This window comes from Lentinula edodes (genome assembly GCF_021015755.1).
Source record: "Lentinula edodes strain Le(Bin) 0899 ss11 chromosome Unknown C8R40scaffold_10, whole genome shotgun sequence".
Lineage (NCBI taxonomy): Eukaryota > Fungi > Basidiomycota > Agaricomycetes > Agaricales > Omphalotaceae > Lentinula > Lentinula edodes.
This window is the reverse complement of record NW_025764316.1, coordinates 318,761-336,882: the sequence shown is the minus strand read 5'-3', so window position 1 is coordinate 336,882 and position 18,122 is coordinate 318,761. Positions and strand designations below refer to the sequence as shown.

Here is an 18,122-nt window from a genome sequence, read left to right as displayed (position 1 = left end):
ATTATTACCTATGACTACGATACTCAATATATCTCTGTCATTATCTGGGACCAGCTTGCCGCCGTTCTGCTTAGTCGCTCCGCCTTGTTGCCTTGTCCAGTTGCTCCGCCTCACCGTTCTGCTTAGTCGCTCCGCTTTCCCGCTCCATTAGTCACTCCGCCTCTGCCGCTTCGTGACAGTCCTAAGGTCAAAGTGAGAAAGACTTCAAGGTGACGAGCCTGAAGAATAGAGAGTGACAAGAGCACAAAGGAAGCCCCAAGTCAAGGATGCTAAGAGGATAATCGAAGAGGAGATCTAAGTTGATAACTAAACTGAGGAACTACAGTATCGTACAGGCAGTATTTATATCTACGGATCGGCGCCTCAGTGCGGAGTGCCAGACTAAACTACTAGAAGCTATACGTGTAGTACCTGCAGGATAGAGAATAAGACAATAAAAGGAAAGGATAAAACAATAAGGAAGGGTCTAAGCAGACAGGAAATGTATAGCGAGAAAGAACAATAAAGATGAGATTACAATAAACGGTAAATCTCGGAATACCGAGCAGCGGAATGGGGTACCAAAGCATGGACTTGACAAAATCCTGCACAGTGACCTCTGGATTTTCCTCCTCTTCTCTTGGTCCTTTGGAAAGTACAATAGAGGCTCGAGCATCCACAAATTTCTCTATGCAAGAGTGAAGAAGCTTCAGTTTCTCAGTCCGATTGCCCCACTTACTCTCAACTGTAGTAATAGCTTCTTTGACACCATGAATCTTATGCCATTTGAGTTGCTTTGTGATTTCTGGTACAATGAGATATCCACTCAATCCAACTGCCACATTTTTCATCAGCTGGAGAGCATAAATCATGTTGAATATGAATAAAAGTGAGATGAATGATGGGACAACAACGCAAAAAGTGTGTGCCTAATGTGCACTTAAATGATGTCATATAGATTTTGTGAATCCGTGGCAAAAATCGAGCAAACTGGGATATGCCCCGCCCACTCCCCCGGATTTTTCCTGGAATTTCTCAATTGAGGCATACAAGGACCTCGGACGATTTGTTGTAATCAATTTTATTCACTAAAGGGGACATTGCAGTTTCTAGCACCTGTGTACAGTATATCAATGAGTAGTAAGTATAGAAATATCAATCATCAATGGTCCTTGTATAGCCACTCTGAGCATTTTTCCTCTATAAAGAATGACATTAGGTCAACGGTTCAGTTTAGGAGAAATCGGTTATTGCTTTTTGGTGGAAAGGTGGCTGTACTGGTCAAAGCAGGTATAACGTGGGAACCAGAGATCTGACAGAGTATTGCCCACACCCACTAAAGGCGTTACAGTTTTAGGCGCTCAGTAGACGTTACTTGACCATTCATATTAAAGTTGTTGAAGAGCCTTGCGTATACAAAAGTTTGAGTCCGCTAGATAAGTCGTTCCCATTGCCAAGGGGCCAACTAATAGATGCGAGATCACGATACAGCAACCTAGGCGCTTCAGGGCGCTCACCATGTTCTCTCTCTGAATTCACATGAAAATTGTACGTTGTTGCAGGTGCTGCTGTTTCAGACCATATTCATTCCGCTTTGAGGAACCACAGCACATTGACGAGAAATTTTCCTGACAGTGTTGCTCTGAATCTTTGTACTATCTGTTTGTTGTAAATCATTACGGATTGAGTTACATTCACTTCAGATCATTCATGATTCCGGCTCCACACTCTTTCTTCTGACCACAAGCACTAGGGTCTCGTTGTAACATTCGCGACCTCTAATATCATTACTTGATGGACTTTGGGTCACTTCATTGCTAGAAAAATGCTGAGGGCCGCTGTTAGGGTACGCGTAGGTGAGCCGATTCGTCTCACGCATATCACGAAATCGTACGTAGCATCTTTTTCGCCCCTTTCATGTCCCATTAGTCTCCAGTGATTCACGATATTCACGATGCTATTCTCAAGGAAAGATATTCTTGTAAAAAGCAAAAAGCCATTGAATGTTGCTTCCCGGGTCTTCAATATGTCGTCCGCTACGGCTTCGTCAGCGTTCCATAAGGGATGGGTTCGAGGCATCAACAAGACTTCATCCATTTTGAGGACCGTGAAAAATGAGGGTCTCAGACGAGCTTACTCTACAAAGAGTACCGGGGATGGAAACAGCAGTGGGTTTGATTCTAATTCGTTTGGGAAAGGACTTCCGTTTCATCGTACGTGCTGGTACCAGTTTGTTTCTTTTTTGCATATTCATACCGTAATTTAGGCAGAGTAATCAATGCCTGGACACAGACTCCGACGAAATGGTATCCAATTCCGATTGCTGTTGGCGCGATATTACTGGTTGTTATACAGTACCGCAGGAAGCGGAGAGCCTCCTCTTTCCCCCATGTCGACGTAGACCAGGACGGTGTGGAAGTAATCAAGCTAAAGGGTCCATGGCAGGTATATGGGTATAACTTCTGCCTCGCTTCCGTGAACTGATAGTAACTTCAAACAGGTACATGTCCTCGGCGCATTACCTCTTCGTAATATGTCACGGCTGTGGGGATACCTCAATTCGCTAGAGCTTCCACCTTGGTTCAGACCTTATGGCTTTCGAATTTATGCTTTCGCTTTTGGCTGCAACTTGGAAGAAATAGATGAAGACCTGAAAACGTACCGCAGTCTCGGCGAGTTTTTCTACCGAAAACTCAAAGATGGTGTAAGACCAGTGGATAATGCTGTATTGGTACGTTGTTAAGGTCTGTTCAGCACCATCATCTTACTTTCCCTCTAGGTTAGCCCTGCTGACGGCCGAATATTACACTTCGGAATCGTACAAGGTTCGCGCGTTGAACAAGTCAAAGGGATAAGTTACTCCCTGGATGCACTTCTCGGCGTCGAGCGTCCCGGCACACCCCCCGCATCCATTGCTCCATCCCATCGCGACTCAATGCCCGTAGTCGACGATCAAGAATTTGCCAATGTCAATGGTATAGAATACTCTCTTGATCAACTGCTCGGGAGTGGAACCTCCACTCCTTCAACTCCTACAGACTCATCGCCGAATCTCCCTCATAAATTTGGTTCCCAAGTGGACGCATCCGTAGTCGAGTCCTCACGCGATTTCCAAGAAACTTTGGCACACGATACCTCTGTCGCGTTCGAGATGGGCGTCAAACCCACATTGGAGCGCTCCAAGAGTCGTACTTCCGTAAAACCAGGAAACGCACTATTCTTCACCGTTATATATCTTGCCCCTGGGGACTATCATCGATTTCATAGTCCCACCGCTTGGGTTGTTGAGAAGAGGCGACATTTCGTCGGGGAGTTGTTCTCTGTCTCGCCGTATATTGCGAAGAGGTTGGAGAATCTGTTCGTCCTCAACGAGCGTGTAGCTTTACTTGGCAAGTGGAGATACGGATTTTTCGGCATGGTGCCAGTTGGTGCTATCAATGTGGGAAGCATTAAAATAAATTTTGACCAGGTAATTATCTTCTGCGATACTCCTCAAGTTAAATCTTCATCTGTTTACAGGCATTACGGACGAACGAACGTGGTCGTCCACCGCCCCCAGGTACCTATACTGAAGCAGTCTACTCTGAAGCATCGCCGATTCTCAATGGCCAGCCACTACTGCCTGCACAGGAAATGGGTGGCTTCTGTCTCGGAAGTACGATCGTTCTGGTTTTTGAGGCACCTCGCGAGTTCCAATTTGCTATAAAGGCAAATCAGAAGGTCAAGGTTGGTCAAAAATTAGGGGATGTCGAGAAGGAAAAGACAGAGTGATTAGAGCGACTCTCAGTCTCTAAGTATATATATAGGCAGAGGAGATGAATCTGGATGATTGAGAAGATCTCATATATCATACTCACTGCTAAGAGTTAGGATAATTTGATACCCTACTGCTTGCTCAACGGAAGCTTACTCGATTTTCCGGACTGGCCTGACTTCGAAGTATGGCGCGTGTGGTGTAGTGTAAATACGATTCTCTTCAATTTCGGATCTTTCATCTGGCTTCATGTATATATCTACAGTCATTCACTCAAGTCTGAAGAAAGTGAAGTCCACTTGACATGTGGATGTGAAAGCGCGTGTTTCGGATAAACTGGGTCGGAACAAAGGTTGTTCCCTACCACCACGATGGCGAACCAACCGTTACCTCTCAAAGGACATCTTACTTCTGCATTAGGTGATCATGGCCGATCACACTCAGTTCCTCCATTACCTGCACCCATGATCAATCCAGAACAAGATATACCCCGACCTAGTTCGGGTGCACCCCAGAATCATCGTCGTAACTTCAATGCCGCTCCTTTAGCTTCCATCTCGAGGTCGTCTACCCCGGGAAATTCGTTAGACCTCATGAGCTCTCTACAGCGTTCAGGACCCTCAATAGTGAAAACGAGGACAGGAAGTGTTTTATCCAGGGGATTCATATTGAAGACTGATTTCTATCCTTCTGGTACGTGATTTGCCTGTATTTCGATGGCGATGATTTAATTTTCTTGTTTTCCAGGTCGTGCTCTGGAACTCGAGATGAACCTTCATGGCGCACCAAACTTCCGAGCTCCAAGACAAGGTGATCTCAATGTATTTGGCGTAGCCCAGCCTCGTACGCAGGGTTTACGCGCCATATTGTCCGTCCTACGCTGTAGACCCAATATACCTGATCCATCACATGTGGTCTGGTTCTCGACTCGCGAAGAACCTATAGGTACGTTGGATTACCTGCATCGACGGAAACCAATACCATCAGAATGCTTCAACGATATTTCATAAACTTGTTAATTGTGTGTCGCTCATCTTCAGCTTTACAGTATACATCTCCGGACGTCCATTTGTCTTACGGGACTCTTCGCAACCCCGACGAACATTACCAATGTCAGACCGTGCAGAGAATCTCGAAGCAATAGAACTTCGTCTGAAGAACGATATTTTGCAGGAGGGTGCAAGGTAAATTTCAGATTACATACATTGCATCATATAATCAAGGACGATGCCAAATCAGATTTGGAGGACTTGTCTTAACTCATAATGAAGTTGCTGGTAAGCTAATTCTTTCAATATTTGGAAAACACTCCTCTCAAGTCAATGAAGTTGCGGATGTCACCGGTGAGGGAGCTATCTTACCCACTTGGACTGCTGTGGACGCCAACAATGTGAAGACATCAAGAGAATTGTGGACATCTATGAAGAACAATGGCTGGAATGTCGACGTAAGCTTTACATCTTCTTCCAGTGCTCCATCCTGACTTTGCGATGATAGTATCATCGTATACCTATTTCTCCGGATAGGCCCATAGAAGACAACTACCTCGATGCGTATCTGCATGTTATAAAAACAACAGACCCACTCAAAACCGCGCTGGTCTTTTCATGCGGCATGGGTGCTGTCCGTACGACTTTTGCAATGGTTGCTGCTTGTATAGTGAGGCGGAGGCAACTGATCCTAAGAGGCTTGCCAGATCCTTATGGATTGAAACCATCTAGTTCACATATCTCGTCTCCTTCTAGATCTGGGTTATCAACAGTGAGTCGTAGGTGATTGTCTTTAATTAGCCTTCTGAAATCCTCTTTTGTCTAGCCCCAACCAGTAAGTTAGAGGTACAATTTGACCCATACTACGATTATAAACATCTTCCTGCGCAGCAATCAAATCGTATCGCAATGGTGTTAGAACAAGCGAACGCTCAGCAAGATCTTAGTCGCTCTCTACTGAAGCTGACATATTTATTGCAACAGAGTCAGTACACAGGACATGCTTTTCCAGATATACACTCACGTTAGAACGCAGGTTTGCAGGATCCAACTTCTCAATCTGCTATAGAATTGCTCATTTCTGAACCAACGTTGCTTGAAAACCTGCGAAAGGCTCATATGGGCAACTACGGGATCATACTCAGTCTTCTTGGCTGTTTGGATGACGGTCTTCAAGCCAAAAGGCTTGTGGATCGAGTCATAGATGCTAGTAAGCGTATCGGACCATTAATCCTATTTATTCTCCTGCTAATTTCTGCAGACGATCATGTGTCGCAGTTGCGAGAGGACATTCTGATGCACCGGATCAAATACGCTTTAACTACTATGGAGACTGAAAAAGGAGAAGCAATAATCAAGAGAGCTGGAAAGGCGATTGAGAAATAGTATGTGATGCGTCCTGTAATCAGACATACCCTCATCCTGAAGATTCCTAGCTTTTTCATCATCGCGTTCGCAAGCTTCGTCGAAAGCAGCTCTAGTGACTTCAGCCAGAGCTTCTCTGAATGGTTGATGGTCAGAACGGAGATTTGGAAGTGTGTGTTTCACAATAGGTTGCAGGGAAGAAAACTCACCTCAGCTTCTCGGCATTGCCTACAGCCAGGTCAAGTTTCTTCGAAAGTCGACAGGGTCGGTCTTAAATGTGTTTGCTCCCGTTAGCGACCTCTCCGCGTTATCCAGAAGTGGCCTGGATGGACGAGTTGTAATCGCTGGTAAAAGGAACGACGCTGCTATTTCGGGTGGTCAAATTTTAGGCGATGAATATTCTACACACGTCATTAAGGTGTGTTCATCAACACTACATCGAAATTGCTTGCTCCAACTGCAAAATATAGAATCGGAGCGGTATCATCCTACGAGAGAGGTTTGTTCCTTTTCCATGGTGAGATTCATCTGACTTCTTACAGCACACTTCTCAAATCCGATCTATGGATTCGTGAATCCTATCCCATTGAACACGACATCCGGGGTGCTATAAATTTCCGTCGAATCCCTTGCACCAACATTTATGCTCTTGGTCAACCCACCACGGAAGCGATTGATGAAGTCGTACGTCGGGTCAAACTGGATAATCCATCTGCTCAACGAATCGTCTGGATCACTTTACGCGAGGAACCTATCGTGTATGTCAACGGGGCCCCGTATTGTTTGAGGAGAGAAGGATTCTCCTTGAGAAACATGAAAGGTACTTCTTTCGTCTTATCACTATTTAGCAACTGAAACGGACCCCTGCAGACTATGGTGGTATCTCGGCATCTCGCTTAGAAATTTTAGAGGAGCGGCTCAGAGACGATGTCGTTTCAGAGTTGAACACTTTTGGTGGGAAGTATGTTGCTAATTCTTCCTGACCCCGAACTTCGCTCATGAACTCTGCGAACAGGCTACTTCTCCACTCTGAAACGCAAGATGGAACAGTGGTACCCGTTTGGGAGGATGTGAACCCTACTAACGTCGTTGTGCTGCGAGATATTATGGAAAGTAGACGGGACATGTTCGGCGTAGAACTCGTGTACGATCGTATCCCAATTACTGCCGAACGCCCACCAGACTTTTCTGACCTTAACGAGCTGATCGACGTCGTGCTACGCTGTTCTAACGACACTCCCATCGTTGTGAACTGCCAGCTCGGAAGGGGTCGAAGTACACTTGCATCAGTACGTCCGTCATTTCTAATTGATTCACTCGCTGATTTCTGAATCACAACATCCTTCAGATCATACTCACCTTGATCCGACAATGGCTCGATTCCAATCGACCTAAGACGCCATCAACCCCCCGAATCAATGCCACCTTTACTCTTTCCATGTCCTCAACTGTTGCTACCCCAGCTGCTGAGAAGCAATCATCAAAAACCCGAAACTCCTACCAGATCATCAATAGTTCGTCGCTGTGTTCTATCCCTTCGTTGACCTTGATTGATGTGGTTCCGCTAGATTTGCTTAGAGTTTTCCGAGGAGGTATCACCATTAAGGAGACAGTCGACAATGCAGTTGACCAATGTGCGGTCGTGTATAACCTTCGAGATTCAATTGAAGAGTCTCGAGTGCAAGCTGAACAAGCAGTTGATGACAAGCAAAAACGTGCTCATGCCCAAAAAGGTACGATATAAATAGCTTTGACCGTATACGTAAAGACGTTTATATTTTCCAAACCAGCTTTGCAAAACTTGAGACGATACTTCGAACTGCTTGTGTTCCAGGCTTATCTCCAATCCACTCCGCCAAATACAATGCAAGATTTTGAAAGCATCGAAACTTTCGTGAAGAGTCGACCAGGTGGGTCTTGTCATCATGGTATCGTGCGATGATACTACCGTTGTTTCAGTCATAAAAACCTTCGAACGAGAGCTCATGACGGATGGGATGAACACCTTGAAGCCCCTTCGACGAGCAGATCTGGTTGAAGGAATGGCTCATCCAGATGAAGTCAAACAAGTTGTAATGAATCGATCCGGAGACATCCTCTCGGCCTCAACCATACTCAAGAGCGACTTCTTTTCGAATCTTCAGAAGATGACACTACCAGAGTGAGTGTTTAGATGTCTGATTCCCTCATAATGCGACGTATCTACAGGCGAATCGAAGGCGCACCCAATTTTCGCCGTGTCCCGCTGACTTTACGAGTGAAACCTGCATCTTCACCATTTTCACCAATGGAGTCAAGGATTGAACCAGTACTTGAGGGTAAAATGGTTTGCGGTAGGCGAGTAGTATATTCAAAGTCAAAAGGCCTGTTGCTTATTGTTTGTCGACAGCGGCATGCCTACTGTGGATGGGTGATTATGTTCACTATCTTGTACAGCTTTTATACTTATCACCTGATGTCCAGTCTGAAACGAGCCCTGATCCGGGTAGATGCTGGTCCCGATGGAAGCAACAAAGTTTTCTGGACATCACTCAGGGAGGCTCGTATCCTTCTGCAAAAATGCAATCGAACAAATCTGACAATATTTCCAGGAGCCTGTGATATATGTCGCTGGTCGACCACATGTCCTGAGGTTGGTAGACAGACCATTGCAGAACGTCGAGTATGTTGATTTCATCTTGGAGTAAACTGTTTTTGTTCACGCATTGATTTTAGGGCAACCGGTGTGGCCACCGCTGTTGTCGAGGTCATGGAGCGTAATTTCAAGAAAGACGTAATCCGTGAATTGCGGTCTGGAAAGGGCAGAATACTCTTGCATGATGAGGTTGAGGAGCGGCCGGGGGTGTTCTCAATCATTCCAATCTGGGAGACAGTTGAAGAAGCTGATATTTTGACCCCAAGAGATGTGTTTGATTCGATTGTCAAGGAAGGTTTCAAGGTGTGTAGTCTGTTAATTGATGTCGACCTTATTTAAAATAGGAATACTTATGTTTAGATTGACTATGACCGTGTAGCCATCACAGATGAGCAAGCACCATTACCAGGCGCCCTCACACAATTACTGGATCGTATTCGCACCAACATGTCAGAGGCTGGAGACTTCATCTTCAATTGTCAAATGGGTCGTGGGCGAACCACTACCGGCATGGTCAGTGCTTGCCTCGTTTCAACGACGCTTGAATGGGATCCAGAAAGAAGTCACGAGAATGACTTGATGACGCTGGGCCAAGACGAATTTGAAGAAAGCCAGGAAGATTTCTTTGATTCAATGGATGGTCCGTCAGAGGAGGAAGCTTATCGACAAGGTCAATATTCATGCCGATATTCTGTTTGACTGTTTCATTGTGTTGACATCGTCTTATAAGGAGAGTACAAGACCATTCTCCAACTTGTAGGAGTGCTTTCAAATGGAAAGGTTGCAAAACGCTTGACGGACCATGCTATCGATTTGATGCAAGACGTACAAAACCTCCGAAAAGCTGTCTATGAGTTGGTTTCTTTCTTTCCTTCTGACTGCTTGCTTCAGCTAACGAGTTCTTTCAAGCTTTAAAGTCATGGCTGAAGCACATGAACCAGGAATGAAAAAAGAGAAGCATCTCCGCAATGTTGCTGTGAATTATCTGTCAGTACATTATATTCCAGCGTCGATTCCATCAGACCGATACCTTTTTCTTGCTCTAGCTATCGATATGGTACTTTGATCGTCTTCGCAAACTATCTCATCGAGATGCGACAGAAATTAGGGCCGGAGATCACGTTTGCTAATTGGCTTGAAGAACATCGAGAAATACGAAAAATACTCCAAAGACGTACATTAGATTGAACTTAACGATGCCTACGTGTTTGAATTAGTGACGTATAGTATGTCTTCATAGAACAACTACTTGGTTAAGTTGTGATATCTTTTTATCCATGTATATGTGCCGTGTATAGTAGTATCAATAGTACAGCCTTCCATCCCGTCCCTTGAGCCTTCGACATTGTCGCGAGACCATCAGTGATCCTGCTGATGCCGAGAAGTGTATACAATGTACATATGTACAGTCGACTCCCTCTTAACCCATACCCCTCCGTGGAGGTCCAGACCTATGGGTTATGGGAGAGTATGGGTTTATGGGGTGGTCACGCCAAGTGACATACATGACAATCTGCCTAATCGGGAGCTGTAACACCCCATACACGGGTTATGTTAGCTCAAAATTAGTGTAAATCGACCATTTTATTGGTTTTGTATTAATTTTGTGCCAATTGTCCACTTACTGATCCCATTTTGGGAGTATCAAATGCAATGATAGCAATCAAAGTATGGGTTATGGGTAAAAATATAGCGGAGATTACCCCCAAAAAGGTATGGATTATGGGGTATGGGAGAGTTATGGGTTATGTATGGCATTTCCCTGCAAACGAGGTCGGTAACCCAGAAAATGTATGGAGTATAAGGGAGTATGGGTTTATAGGGGTATGGGTTAAGAGGGAGTCGACTGTACACAGCCAGTATCCGGCTGCTGGGTAAGGAATTCTTCCCGTTGTCTGGTTCTTCCCTCAGTGCAGGTCACTTTACCTCGAAATTCCTCTTGGAAGCAGGTTCTTCCTATCTCAGTTACTAGAGCATCCCTTGCGTTCAGTTTCTTGCGCTTTGAACAGCTTGCTTCCAACATGACAACCCGATCTATACTCTTGAAGATTATCAGTCTGATAATGATCCTCCAAGCATCTGCTGTTGTATTTGGCAGGTGAGGAATGCATTATCTGTCTTACATCTTACATGGCACATTGACAACTGATCTCCCTCTTATTCCTAAAGACCTGTCCCTCGACTCCAACGACGCATCGAGTCTCTATCACCTGCTCGTGCAAGCACTAGTAAGGCCATTCGGGCGCATTTTGGTCAATCGTTGACCTATCGCACTTCAACAGGTTCTGGAATGATGCCTAGGACAAATGAAGAAGGAACGCCCTACCAGGGAGGCACGGTAATAGTTCAGTAACAGCCATAATTGCCGACTCACTAAATCAATCTTTACAGGGTGCTGACACTTCTCGCTCGCATTTCCGTCGCGTCATTGTAGAATCTGAAGAGAATGTGCCTGTGAGTAATCTGTTAACACTATAACAATGTGATTGAAAATTGATCGTGAATATACCTATGTAAAGGCGGACCAATGCTGCACAAAGTGTGAAGCGTACTTGCAGTGACCAGTCCCACTATTTGGACATGGCCGACCAGCTTAAGACCTGCGTGTCGCTATGCCAGAACGACGGGATTGTGGGTTCTATACCAAAGCCTACTCCAAGGATCGGTGTTACAATTCTTAACAAGGCTCAACGTTCACTGGATCGTTCATGATCAGATCAATACGAGGACCGGGAGGGTGGGGGAGTTCTCAATTGGCACAGAAAATGGCGTCGTAATCTGTTCACAAGCTGAAGTCCTTTGTAAATGTTTCGATAGACATATTTTCGATGGGAGACAGACCTAGTGATGCTTTGCCAGATGTAGCCGGAAAATTAAACAGGCAGGAAAATATCCTTCTCAAACCCGTGGGAATACATCGACTCTCTCTGAACAGTGCACCCAACTGAGTAGCTGCCTCACGCAAGAAATGACTGGACAAATTTATATGTTGACAACTATGTATGTAAGGTTCAAAGCCAAAGTCCGACTGCACTCAAGCTTTTGCCAATCTGGGTATATGGGCTAGAAAGTTTAAAGCACGGGTGCCATCGGTGAATCAGACTTGCATTTCTCGATCGTACCACCACCATGGCCTCATCTTGCTACGTTTACTACTGTTCTGGACATGGTATGCTTGCTCGCATTCGCTTACATGTTTTCTGCATCTAAAAACGCCCTTCAGGTTTTGGGCATGGAACCCGAGTATCTGCATTTGCATCTCAATTTCTTAGTTTACCAGAAGACGAAAGACCAATTGTGCATATAGTCTCTTCTGCACCCAGCCATGTATTCTGTGACAGCATCGCGCTTGGCGCTCGCTATCGCTACGCAGACTGGATTGATCCTGTGATTGTGCAACCTTTGGCGTGAATGATCTTTCTCTTCCCAAATCTTACAACTATTTACAACGTATTGACAACAGTTATCGAGTTGATCGCCAAAAGAGCCTTGAAGTGCTCAAGGCGTTTCTCCAGAATAAGGACAAATTCCTCGAAACTGAATGTCAATGGCTTACGAGTATCAAGGCGAGATGTGTTCTTAGCGATGCTGCTTTTCTTGGTTGGTAAGTAATCTGATCTTCTTTGGAGACAGATTGCATGAACACTGTTCGTTACTTATAGCCTGGCTGCGAAGACTGCAGGTGTTCCATCCATCCTGGTCACTAATTTCACCTTCGACTCCGTTTACAGCTATCTTGCAACAACCTTTATTGACGAACAACATTCTACCCACATAAGCGGTAGCTCGTTATTATCATCAGATGTCCCTGTACCTCATTCCTTTCTCGAACCACTGGTCTCCCAGATCCACGCTGGTTATCGATGTGCCGATTTACTCCTCCTCCTCCCAGGTCATATACCCATACCCTCATTTCCTAACCAGCCCTCACTTCCTGCAACTGATTGGGTAGATTCACAACAGAATAGGTTTTCTGCACAGGTCATTGAGCATTTGTTGCGCCTGAGGGAAACCCCATTCAAATGCACTCTGCACGATCACATACCCTTTCCGCCCGTGACTGCCCTTGCTCAAAAGTCGGCGTCGGCGTCTGTTCCGCGTAAAGTCCTTCCAATGCCTCTGCTGGTAAGATCGCCTTCTTCTTCCGTGGAACGTTCTCCGTACACTCCGGAAGGTCGAGCACGGATCTTGGAGTCTGCGAAGGTGCCACCAGAGAAGCACGATCCGGAAACCACTAAGATACTCGTTGTATCATTCGGAGGTCAGGTACTCAAGTGGCCTAGGACGCACTCTTCCGTGGTTTCCGCTCAGTATCAAATGGAAGAGTGCAATACCCCGACTAATAGTCCGAAGATGGGATTGGGTATCAACTGGAAGAACTCAAAGACGCCACGACCTTCTCAGATCGAAATTCCTAGTCCTAGTGCTTCCACCCGTACGAGGCATCCTGCGAATTCATTGGGATTTAAGGACCATCGTGATATTGACCCGCAACCAATTTCATCGCCTCGATTGGCCACACCTTCACATATCTGGATACCTGGAGCTCCTCCTGTTGTTAATCCTCTCAGCCCCACTATCTCTCCTTCTTCAAGTTGGATCTCTTCTTCAAGTTGGGATCGGTTAGCTGGTGTGGATGTCGTTCACTCACCTCCGTATTCTGGGAGACCCAAAGAGAAGGAAAACGAACTACCATCTAGTACAAGTTCTTCCAGTGGCTTAAATGCTGATTCCTCGTCGACATTCCCCTTAACGGATATGGTCAATATACCTGCTTCGCTGAGGGAAGTTTCTCCTGGTGCTATCCCGCAATGTAAGGAAAACTCAGATAAAATATACCATGACGGAGTGGGTTCAAGGCTGGAGAACATGTCTCTGGGAGGTGACGGGTGTAATGAGATGGACCATCCGCAACTTTTGCCCGAATCTTCCTGGATAGCCATAATCTGCGGTGCTTCTGATGAACAACGTTTAGACACTTCCTCAACCCTCCCTGAAAACTTTTATCTGGCGCCCAAAGACGTCTACATGCCCGACCTCACCGCCGTCGCAGACGTTTTGCTCGGCAAACTCGGATATGGTACAGTAGCAGAATGTATAGACGCCGGAACGCCAATGGTGTATGTTTCGCGACCGCTGTTTGTTGAAGAGCTGGGGTTGAGAGTGTTGCTGGAGAACGAGGGTGTTGGTGTGGAGATGAGCCGGGCGGAGTATGAGAGTGGGAGATGGGTTGAAAGGGTGAAGGAAGCTTGGGAAAAGGCCAGAGTTGCGAAGGAGTGGAAAAGGAGGGTCGAGGGGGGTGAGAAGAAAAATATCGTCAATGGGAATGGGGCAGATAGAATCACAGAAAGGGAAGCTGAGATTAGGGACATGGCAAGAGTGGTTGTGAATTGGGTTGAAGATTTCTGGCAAGGAATCTAATTTTCGCAGACAGATCATTTTTCTTTTCACGATACAGGACTCGTAAGGCTACCTTCGTTGTTTATCCTTTATTCTCGCGTGAGTCAGTCTCGCAGTATCAAGGTATAATGGGGGTATAATTCGTTATTGAAGTAGTAAAGCCAACTAATTACTTACAAAATAGATCATACATAGCATACATTACTCTGCACCGATACAGATAACTAGACCAAAACTTGTCCTATACGAAAGCCTTCAAGAGTACAAAAAAGACAAAAAATCCAAAATCATGTGTGTAGATTGTCTAGGGCAACCGCTAACGCCTAGATCAAATGATATTAGTGCTGAACATCCCGGGGTATGATGTATAAGCACACTCACTTTGGCTTCCTCATGCTCCCAAGGCTTGATCCCATACGATAAGAGATCCATATTAGGACTCTCCACATCCTCAAACTGGAGCTCACCCTCGGACTCAGAATCTGATTCCCAGTCAATTACCAACGTCTCATCGCAGTTCGAATTCGACGAGGAAGAACTGTAGGCAGGTCTGTTACCAGCAGTTGTGTTCGTGTCTGGGAGTCGATCGCCACTGTCCTTATTGTCAGAATTGTTATCTCTCTTCTTCGACTTCTTATTGTTATCGATGTTTCGCTTCTTAGCACGCTCGATTTGTTCGTGGATCTTCTTGCGTCGAGCGTCGCGTTTCTCTATGAGTTGGCGTACTGTTTCGATACGGGCAGGGTTGGTCCACCACGCGACTTTCGAGGTATCGTTTTCCATAACGTGCTCGGATGGAAGGTTATCTTTGGAGTGAGAATAAATGCAAGTGAACGAATCCCATTTGCATTTTCCGACGAGATGATATAGACAGACGTTCTTGCCACTGTTTAAAGGCATTAACTTCATTTGACTTGGGACAAGGGAAGGTGACAAACTAACAGGTCGTCTCGGATGCTTCGGGTATCTGGGGCATGAGAGAAGAGACACTTCTTTCCACGGCGGCATCCCAAGTGGTTGTAGAATCTGCAGTTTGTCGGGAGGGGCTCGTCGAGAGACGCCCGAAGAGGAATTCCAGACCTTGCTTCAATAGAAGACGGTGAAATGCTAGGCGCGTTGTATTCTGCTATTTCGCTCGGATGAGCGTAAGCCAATTCGAGGTAGGAACATCCTAGAACATCGACCACGATGTCTCGTTGTCGAAGAGCCTCATCATAATGTAGCGCCTGAGCAGTGTCCGGCTTCGGGGGTATGGAAAGGACAGTTTCGAAGTCTGCACAAGAAAGGGTGTACCGATCAACAAAAATTAGCATACTGCGACGAAAAGATGCCATATGCTATGGTGACAGACGCACCAGCCAGTGCTCCCACAAGGTGTCCAGCCCTTCTTCGTGCGTGTCCCCTTTTCAAGCGTACTATGAGATTTGACGGGTCAACCGCCAATACACGAGTGGCTGTTGCTTCAGCCTCTTCATACCTGTACCAAGGTAAGTATCGGGATTGAGCAAAGTGGAGAGGCAGCGCACAAAGATAGTTGAATGTAAGTTTCGATGAGCTTACTATAATATCGGATGAGATGAGAGTCTCCTGAAGACGAGGACATGACTGAGAAGATTTTGGGAGGGATGGAAGAGAATAGTTGTTTTATAACAGTGAGGATGGCTCCGTTATTGTCAAATTCAGAGCATGTTCATGATCTTGAACAGTGGCAAAAAGTCCGCGACGCAAGTGTTGGTAGTAACACTGCTTTACAGCGTATTCAAAAAACCTTGTCAGTAGCGTAAAAAACGAGATAAAATAAAATAAAATCGAAAAGGTACCCGACGTTTTAGCCGACCGCCTGGAGCCGCTTGGCGAGTGCGCTGTCACTCACGCCTTTCGACAACGATCTTCCGTGGTGGAAGAGGGTGGAGGTAACAAAGGGTAATAAGTCCACTCAAGATCACAATGTCGATGGAGCTCCTCCCGGCATGGTCAGACTCTCCAGAGGCATCAGCATCTGTTAGTCCTACCTCAGAAGCAAAAGATCCACGATCATACTACATTGTTGAAAGGCGCGAGTGACTCGGACAGCGCGCTCGCCAAGCGGCTCCAAGCGGTCGGCTAAAACGTCGGGTACCTTTTCGATTTTATTTTATTTTATCTCGTTTTTTACGCTACTGACAAGGTTTTTTGAATACGCTGTAATAATGTGGATAAGGAAAACAAGAATGATGATTCATAAATAAGTTAACAAGGACACGGCGTTCAAGCGCTTATCTACTATCTAAGCGCCGAGCGCCTCTCATCACTGACACTCCCGGTGAAGATCCACACGAATTAGTAAACAATTCGGCCTAGATTGATGCCAGCAAACCGAAAACAATGATTTTTTCGCTCAAATCCAATCCGCTCCGCTGCATGAAGCACCTGCCTTGGGATATAGGATAAACAATCATTGAACCGGGATAACGGCAAATGGAGACAGTAGGTTATTGAGCAACGGGAGACTATCCTCAGTTACAACTAATGTATCTTCCTTGTCCCGTTATAGCTCATCAAAGTATTCAGCAGCGCCAGAAATATGAGCCACACGAGCACACACTGCATGAAGAGCGAGTAAACTCGAGTCAGGCAGCTCTAGATGCACGTTTCCGAAATTCGGTTTCTTGAGCTCTTCATTTACTATGAAATGAGGTCGCTGATCAACATTTGCGAAGAGGCTTAGGATGTCCTGGACTGCGTGCACTTTGTAGGTGTTTTCCTGAAAACGCCTCAATGATGAGTGTTAGCGATCACGAAGAATGCGCGTATTCAGGTACTTACCTCGTCAGTCCCATCGAACCAGAGATTAAGATTGTCGAATGTTTGGTGCAGCGGCTGGATAAGAGATAGCAAGTTGCCTAGCCTGTGTATTCCTCCCTCCTCGATCAATTTATCCAACAAATGACCGAGACGGGGTTTCAGGATGGGCTCTCTAATCAAAAGACAAAAAATGAATCTTCGAAGTAAAGCGGTGTGAGCCTCACATACGGAAGCCGCAGTCTCGCTCCCATTAGGCTCATCAACGCCTTCTAAACTATCGTCCGCGATGTGAAGGTTCCAGTTGGCAGCGTCATCGAATGTTACCGTAGATGCCCAACGTAAAGCAGCACATCCGTGGCGATAGTGGTGCTGGTCATAGGTCCGTACTGTTGTCTTCAACAGCGCCTTAGAATTGAGGGGCGTTGCCAGTCCGCGCAAAGTATTGCGTAATTTCATGTAATCGAGAAATGTCACATGTTACATAGATAACCGAAAAAGGAAAATCACCAAAATTACTTCTTCGCGCCCTCCAGCGGACCCCAGCCTCTTTCCAGCTAATATCCCGCCCTGTTCAGGTTCCGACACCTCCGGAATGTGATACGTCGCTGTCAAGAAGCCTGTTCAACTGGCCTACTCGCTCCCGTCACTTTGTCTCCCATCAACTCCAAACTTCCCTGTCAACAATCATACTTCCCAGCAACTCGAAAATCAATACCAAACGGGCCCTCTGTTAGTACGCTGAAGGCCTTCGAGACTTGAAACAGGTTGGTTTAAATCTATCCATTAGCAGGAAATCTTCCTACATTTTTGCTGTAGTATTCTCACTGCAATTACACTTTATTTAATACTTTGCCTGATCTCAATGAGGACAACGCAGATCTTTAATGATCTACATTCAATTTTAATCTGGAATGACTTCCCAATAAAGTTCCGACATGGTTCTAGTGTGTCATTGGAATCGAACAACTTTCTGTTCCTCAGAGCTCACAATGAGCTATCCACAATCACTAGCAGAGGCAGTAAGAAATCTTCCTGTACTCAACCCCGCTCGCAAATATACGGTAGGTATTTCTGATTGTTTGGTATCAATTCTGACTAGCAAAAAAAAGAAATCGAATGAGCCAAGTACTAGTTTGCGGCAAGGGCTTCAGTTCCGCAGCCATTCTATGCCTGTCACGAAGCGGCAGAGGCGGAGTGACTAACGGAGCGGGAAAGC

General features: G+C 45.7%; 5 protein-coding genes across 5 annotated transcripts; 3 read left to right on the top strand and 2 right to left on the bottom strand.

Moving 5' to 3' along the window:
* The first annotated feature begins 1,614 nt into the window (after positions 1–1,614).
* Positions 1,615–4,005, top strand: C8R40DRAFT_1095603 (phosphatidylserine decarboxylase-domain-containing protein). Its single transcript, XM_046227707.1, has 6 exons — positions 1,615–1,835; positions 1,953–2,192; positions 2,246–2,424; positions 2,480–2,710; positions 2,759–3,448; positions 3,499–4,005. The coding sequence occupies exons 1-6, from the start codon at positions 1,805–1,807 to the stop codon at positions 3,748–3,750; spliced, it is 1,623 nt and encodes a 540-aa protein (XP_046088371.1). The 5' UTR covers positions 1,615–1,804; the 3' UTR covers positions 3,751–4,005.
* Positions 4,006–4,326: 321 nt separating this feature from the next.
* Positions 4,327–9,910, top strand: C8R40DRAFT_1159759 (inositol hexakisphosphate-domain-containing protein; the record flags this gene model as incomplete). Its single annotated transcript, XM_046229929.1, is given in 28 exon segments — positions 4,327–4,426; positions 4,481–4,678; positions 4,782–4,917; positions 4,973–5,010; positions 5,062–5,180; positions 5,231–5,494; positions 5,614–5,707; positions 5,759–5,932; positions 5,984–6,107; positions 6,159–6,257; positions 6,322–6,505; positions 6,558–6,590; positions 6,610–6,907; positions 6,958–7,048; positions 7,103–7,376; positions 7,436–7,601; positions 7,656–7,820; positions 7,878–7,997; positions 8,047–8,248; positions 8,296–8,424; positions 8,477–8,497; positions 8,551–8,602; positions 8,679–8,749; positions 8,803–9,025; positions 9,083–9,392; positions 9,453–9,576; positions 9,632–9,709; positions 9,769–9,910. 28 exon segments carry the CDS (start codon positions 4,327–4,329, stop codon positions 9,908–9,910), a joined length of 4,029 nt encoding a protein of 1,342 aa, XP_046088370.1.
* Positions 9,911–11,643: 1,733 nt separating this feature from the next.
* C8R40DRAFT_69388 (uncharacterized protein) lies at positions 11,644–14,260 on the top strand. The gene is made up of 4 exons (XM_046235888.1): positions 11,644–11,891; positions 11,946–12,129; positions 12,186–12,326; positions 12,385–14,260. Exons 1-4 carry the CDS (start codon positions 11,852–11,854, stop codon positions 14,141–14,143), a joined length of 2,124 nt encoding a protein of 707 aa, XP_046088369.1. The 5' UTR covers positions 11,644–11,851; the 3' UTR covers positions 14,144–14,260.
* A 149-nt stretch (positions 14,261–14,409) lies between these two features.
* C8R40DRAFT_1068001 (uncharacterized protein) lies at positions 14,410–15,725 on the bottom strand (the record flags this gene model as incomplete). The annotated part of the gene is made up of 5 exons (XM_046225961.1): positions 14,410–14,445; positions 14,504–15,008; positions 15,065–15,395; positions 15,478–15,599; positions 15,649–15,725. The coding sequence occupies 5 exons, from the start codon at positions 15,723–15,725 to the stop codon at positions 14,410–14,412; spliced, it is 1,071 nt and encodes a 356-aa protein (XP_046088368.1).
* A 515-nt stretch (positions 15,726–16,240) lies between these two features.
* C8R40DRAFT_1095587 (uncharacterized protein) lies at positions 16,241–17,395 on the bottom strand. Its single transcript, XM_046227706.1, has 3 exons — positions 17,135–17,395; positions 16,928–17,078; positions 16,241–16,865 (listed from the first exon to the last, which is right to left on the bottom strand). Exons 1-3 carry the CDS (start codon positions 17,164–17,166, stop codon positions 16,650–16,652), a joined length of 399 nt encoding a protein of 132 aa, XP_046088367.1. The 5' UTR covers positions 17,167–17,395; the 3' UTR covers positions 16,241–16,649.
* Positions 17,396–18,122: the final 727 nt, after the last annotated feature.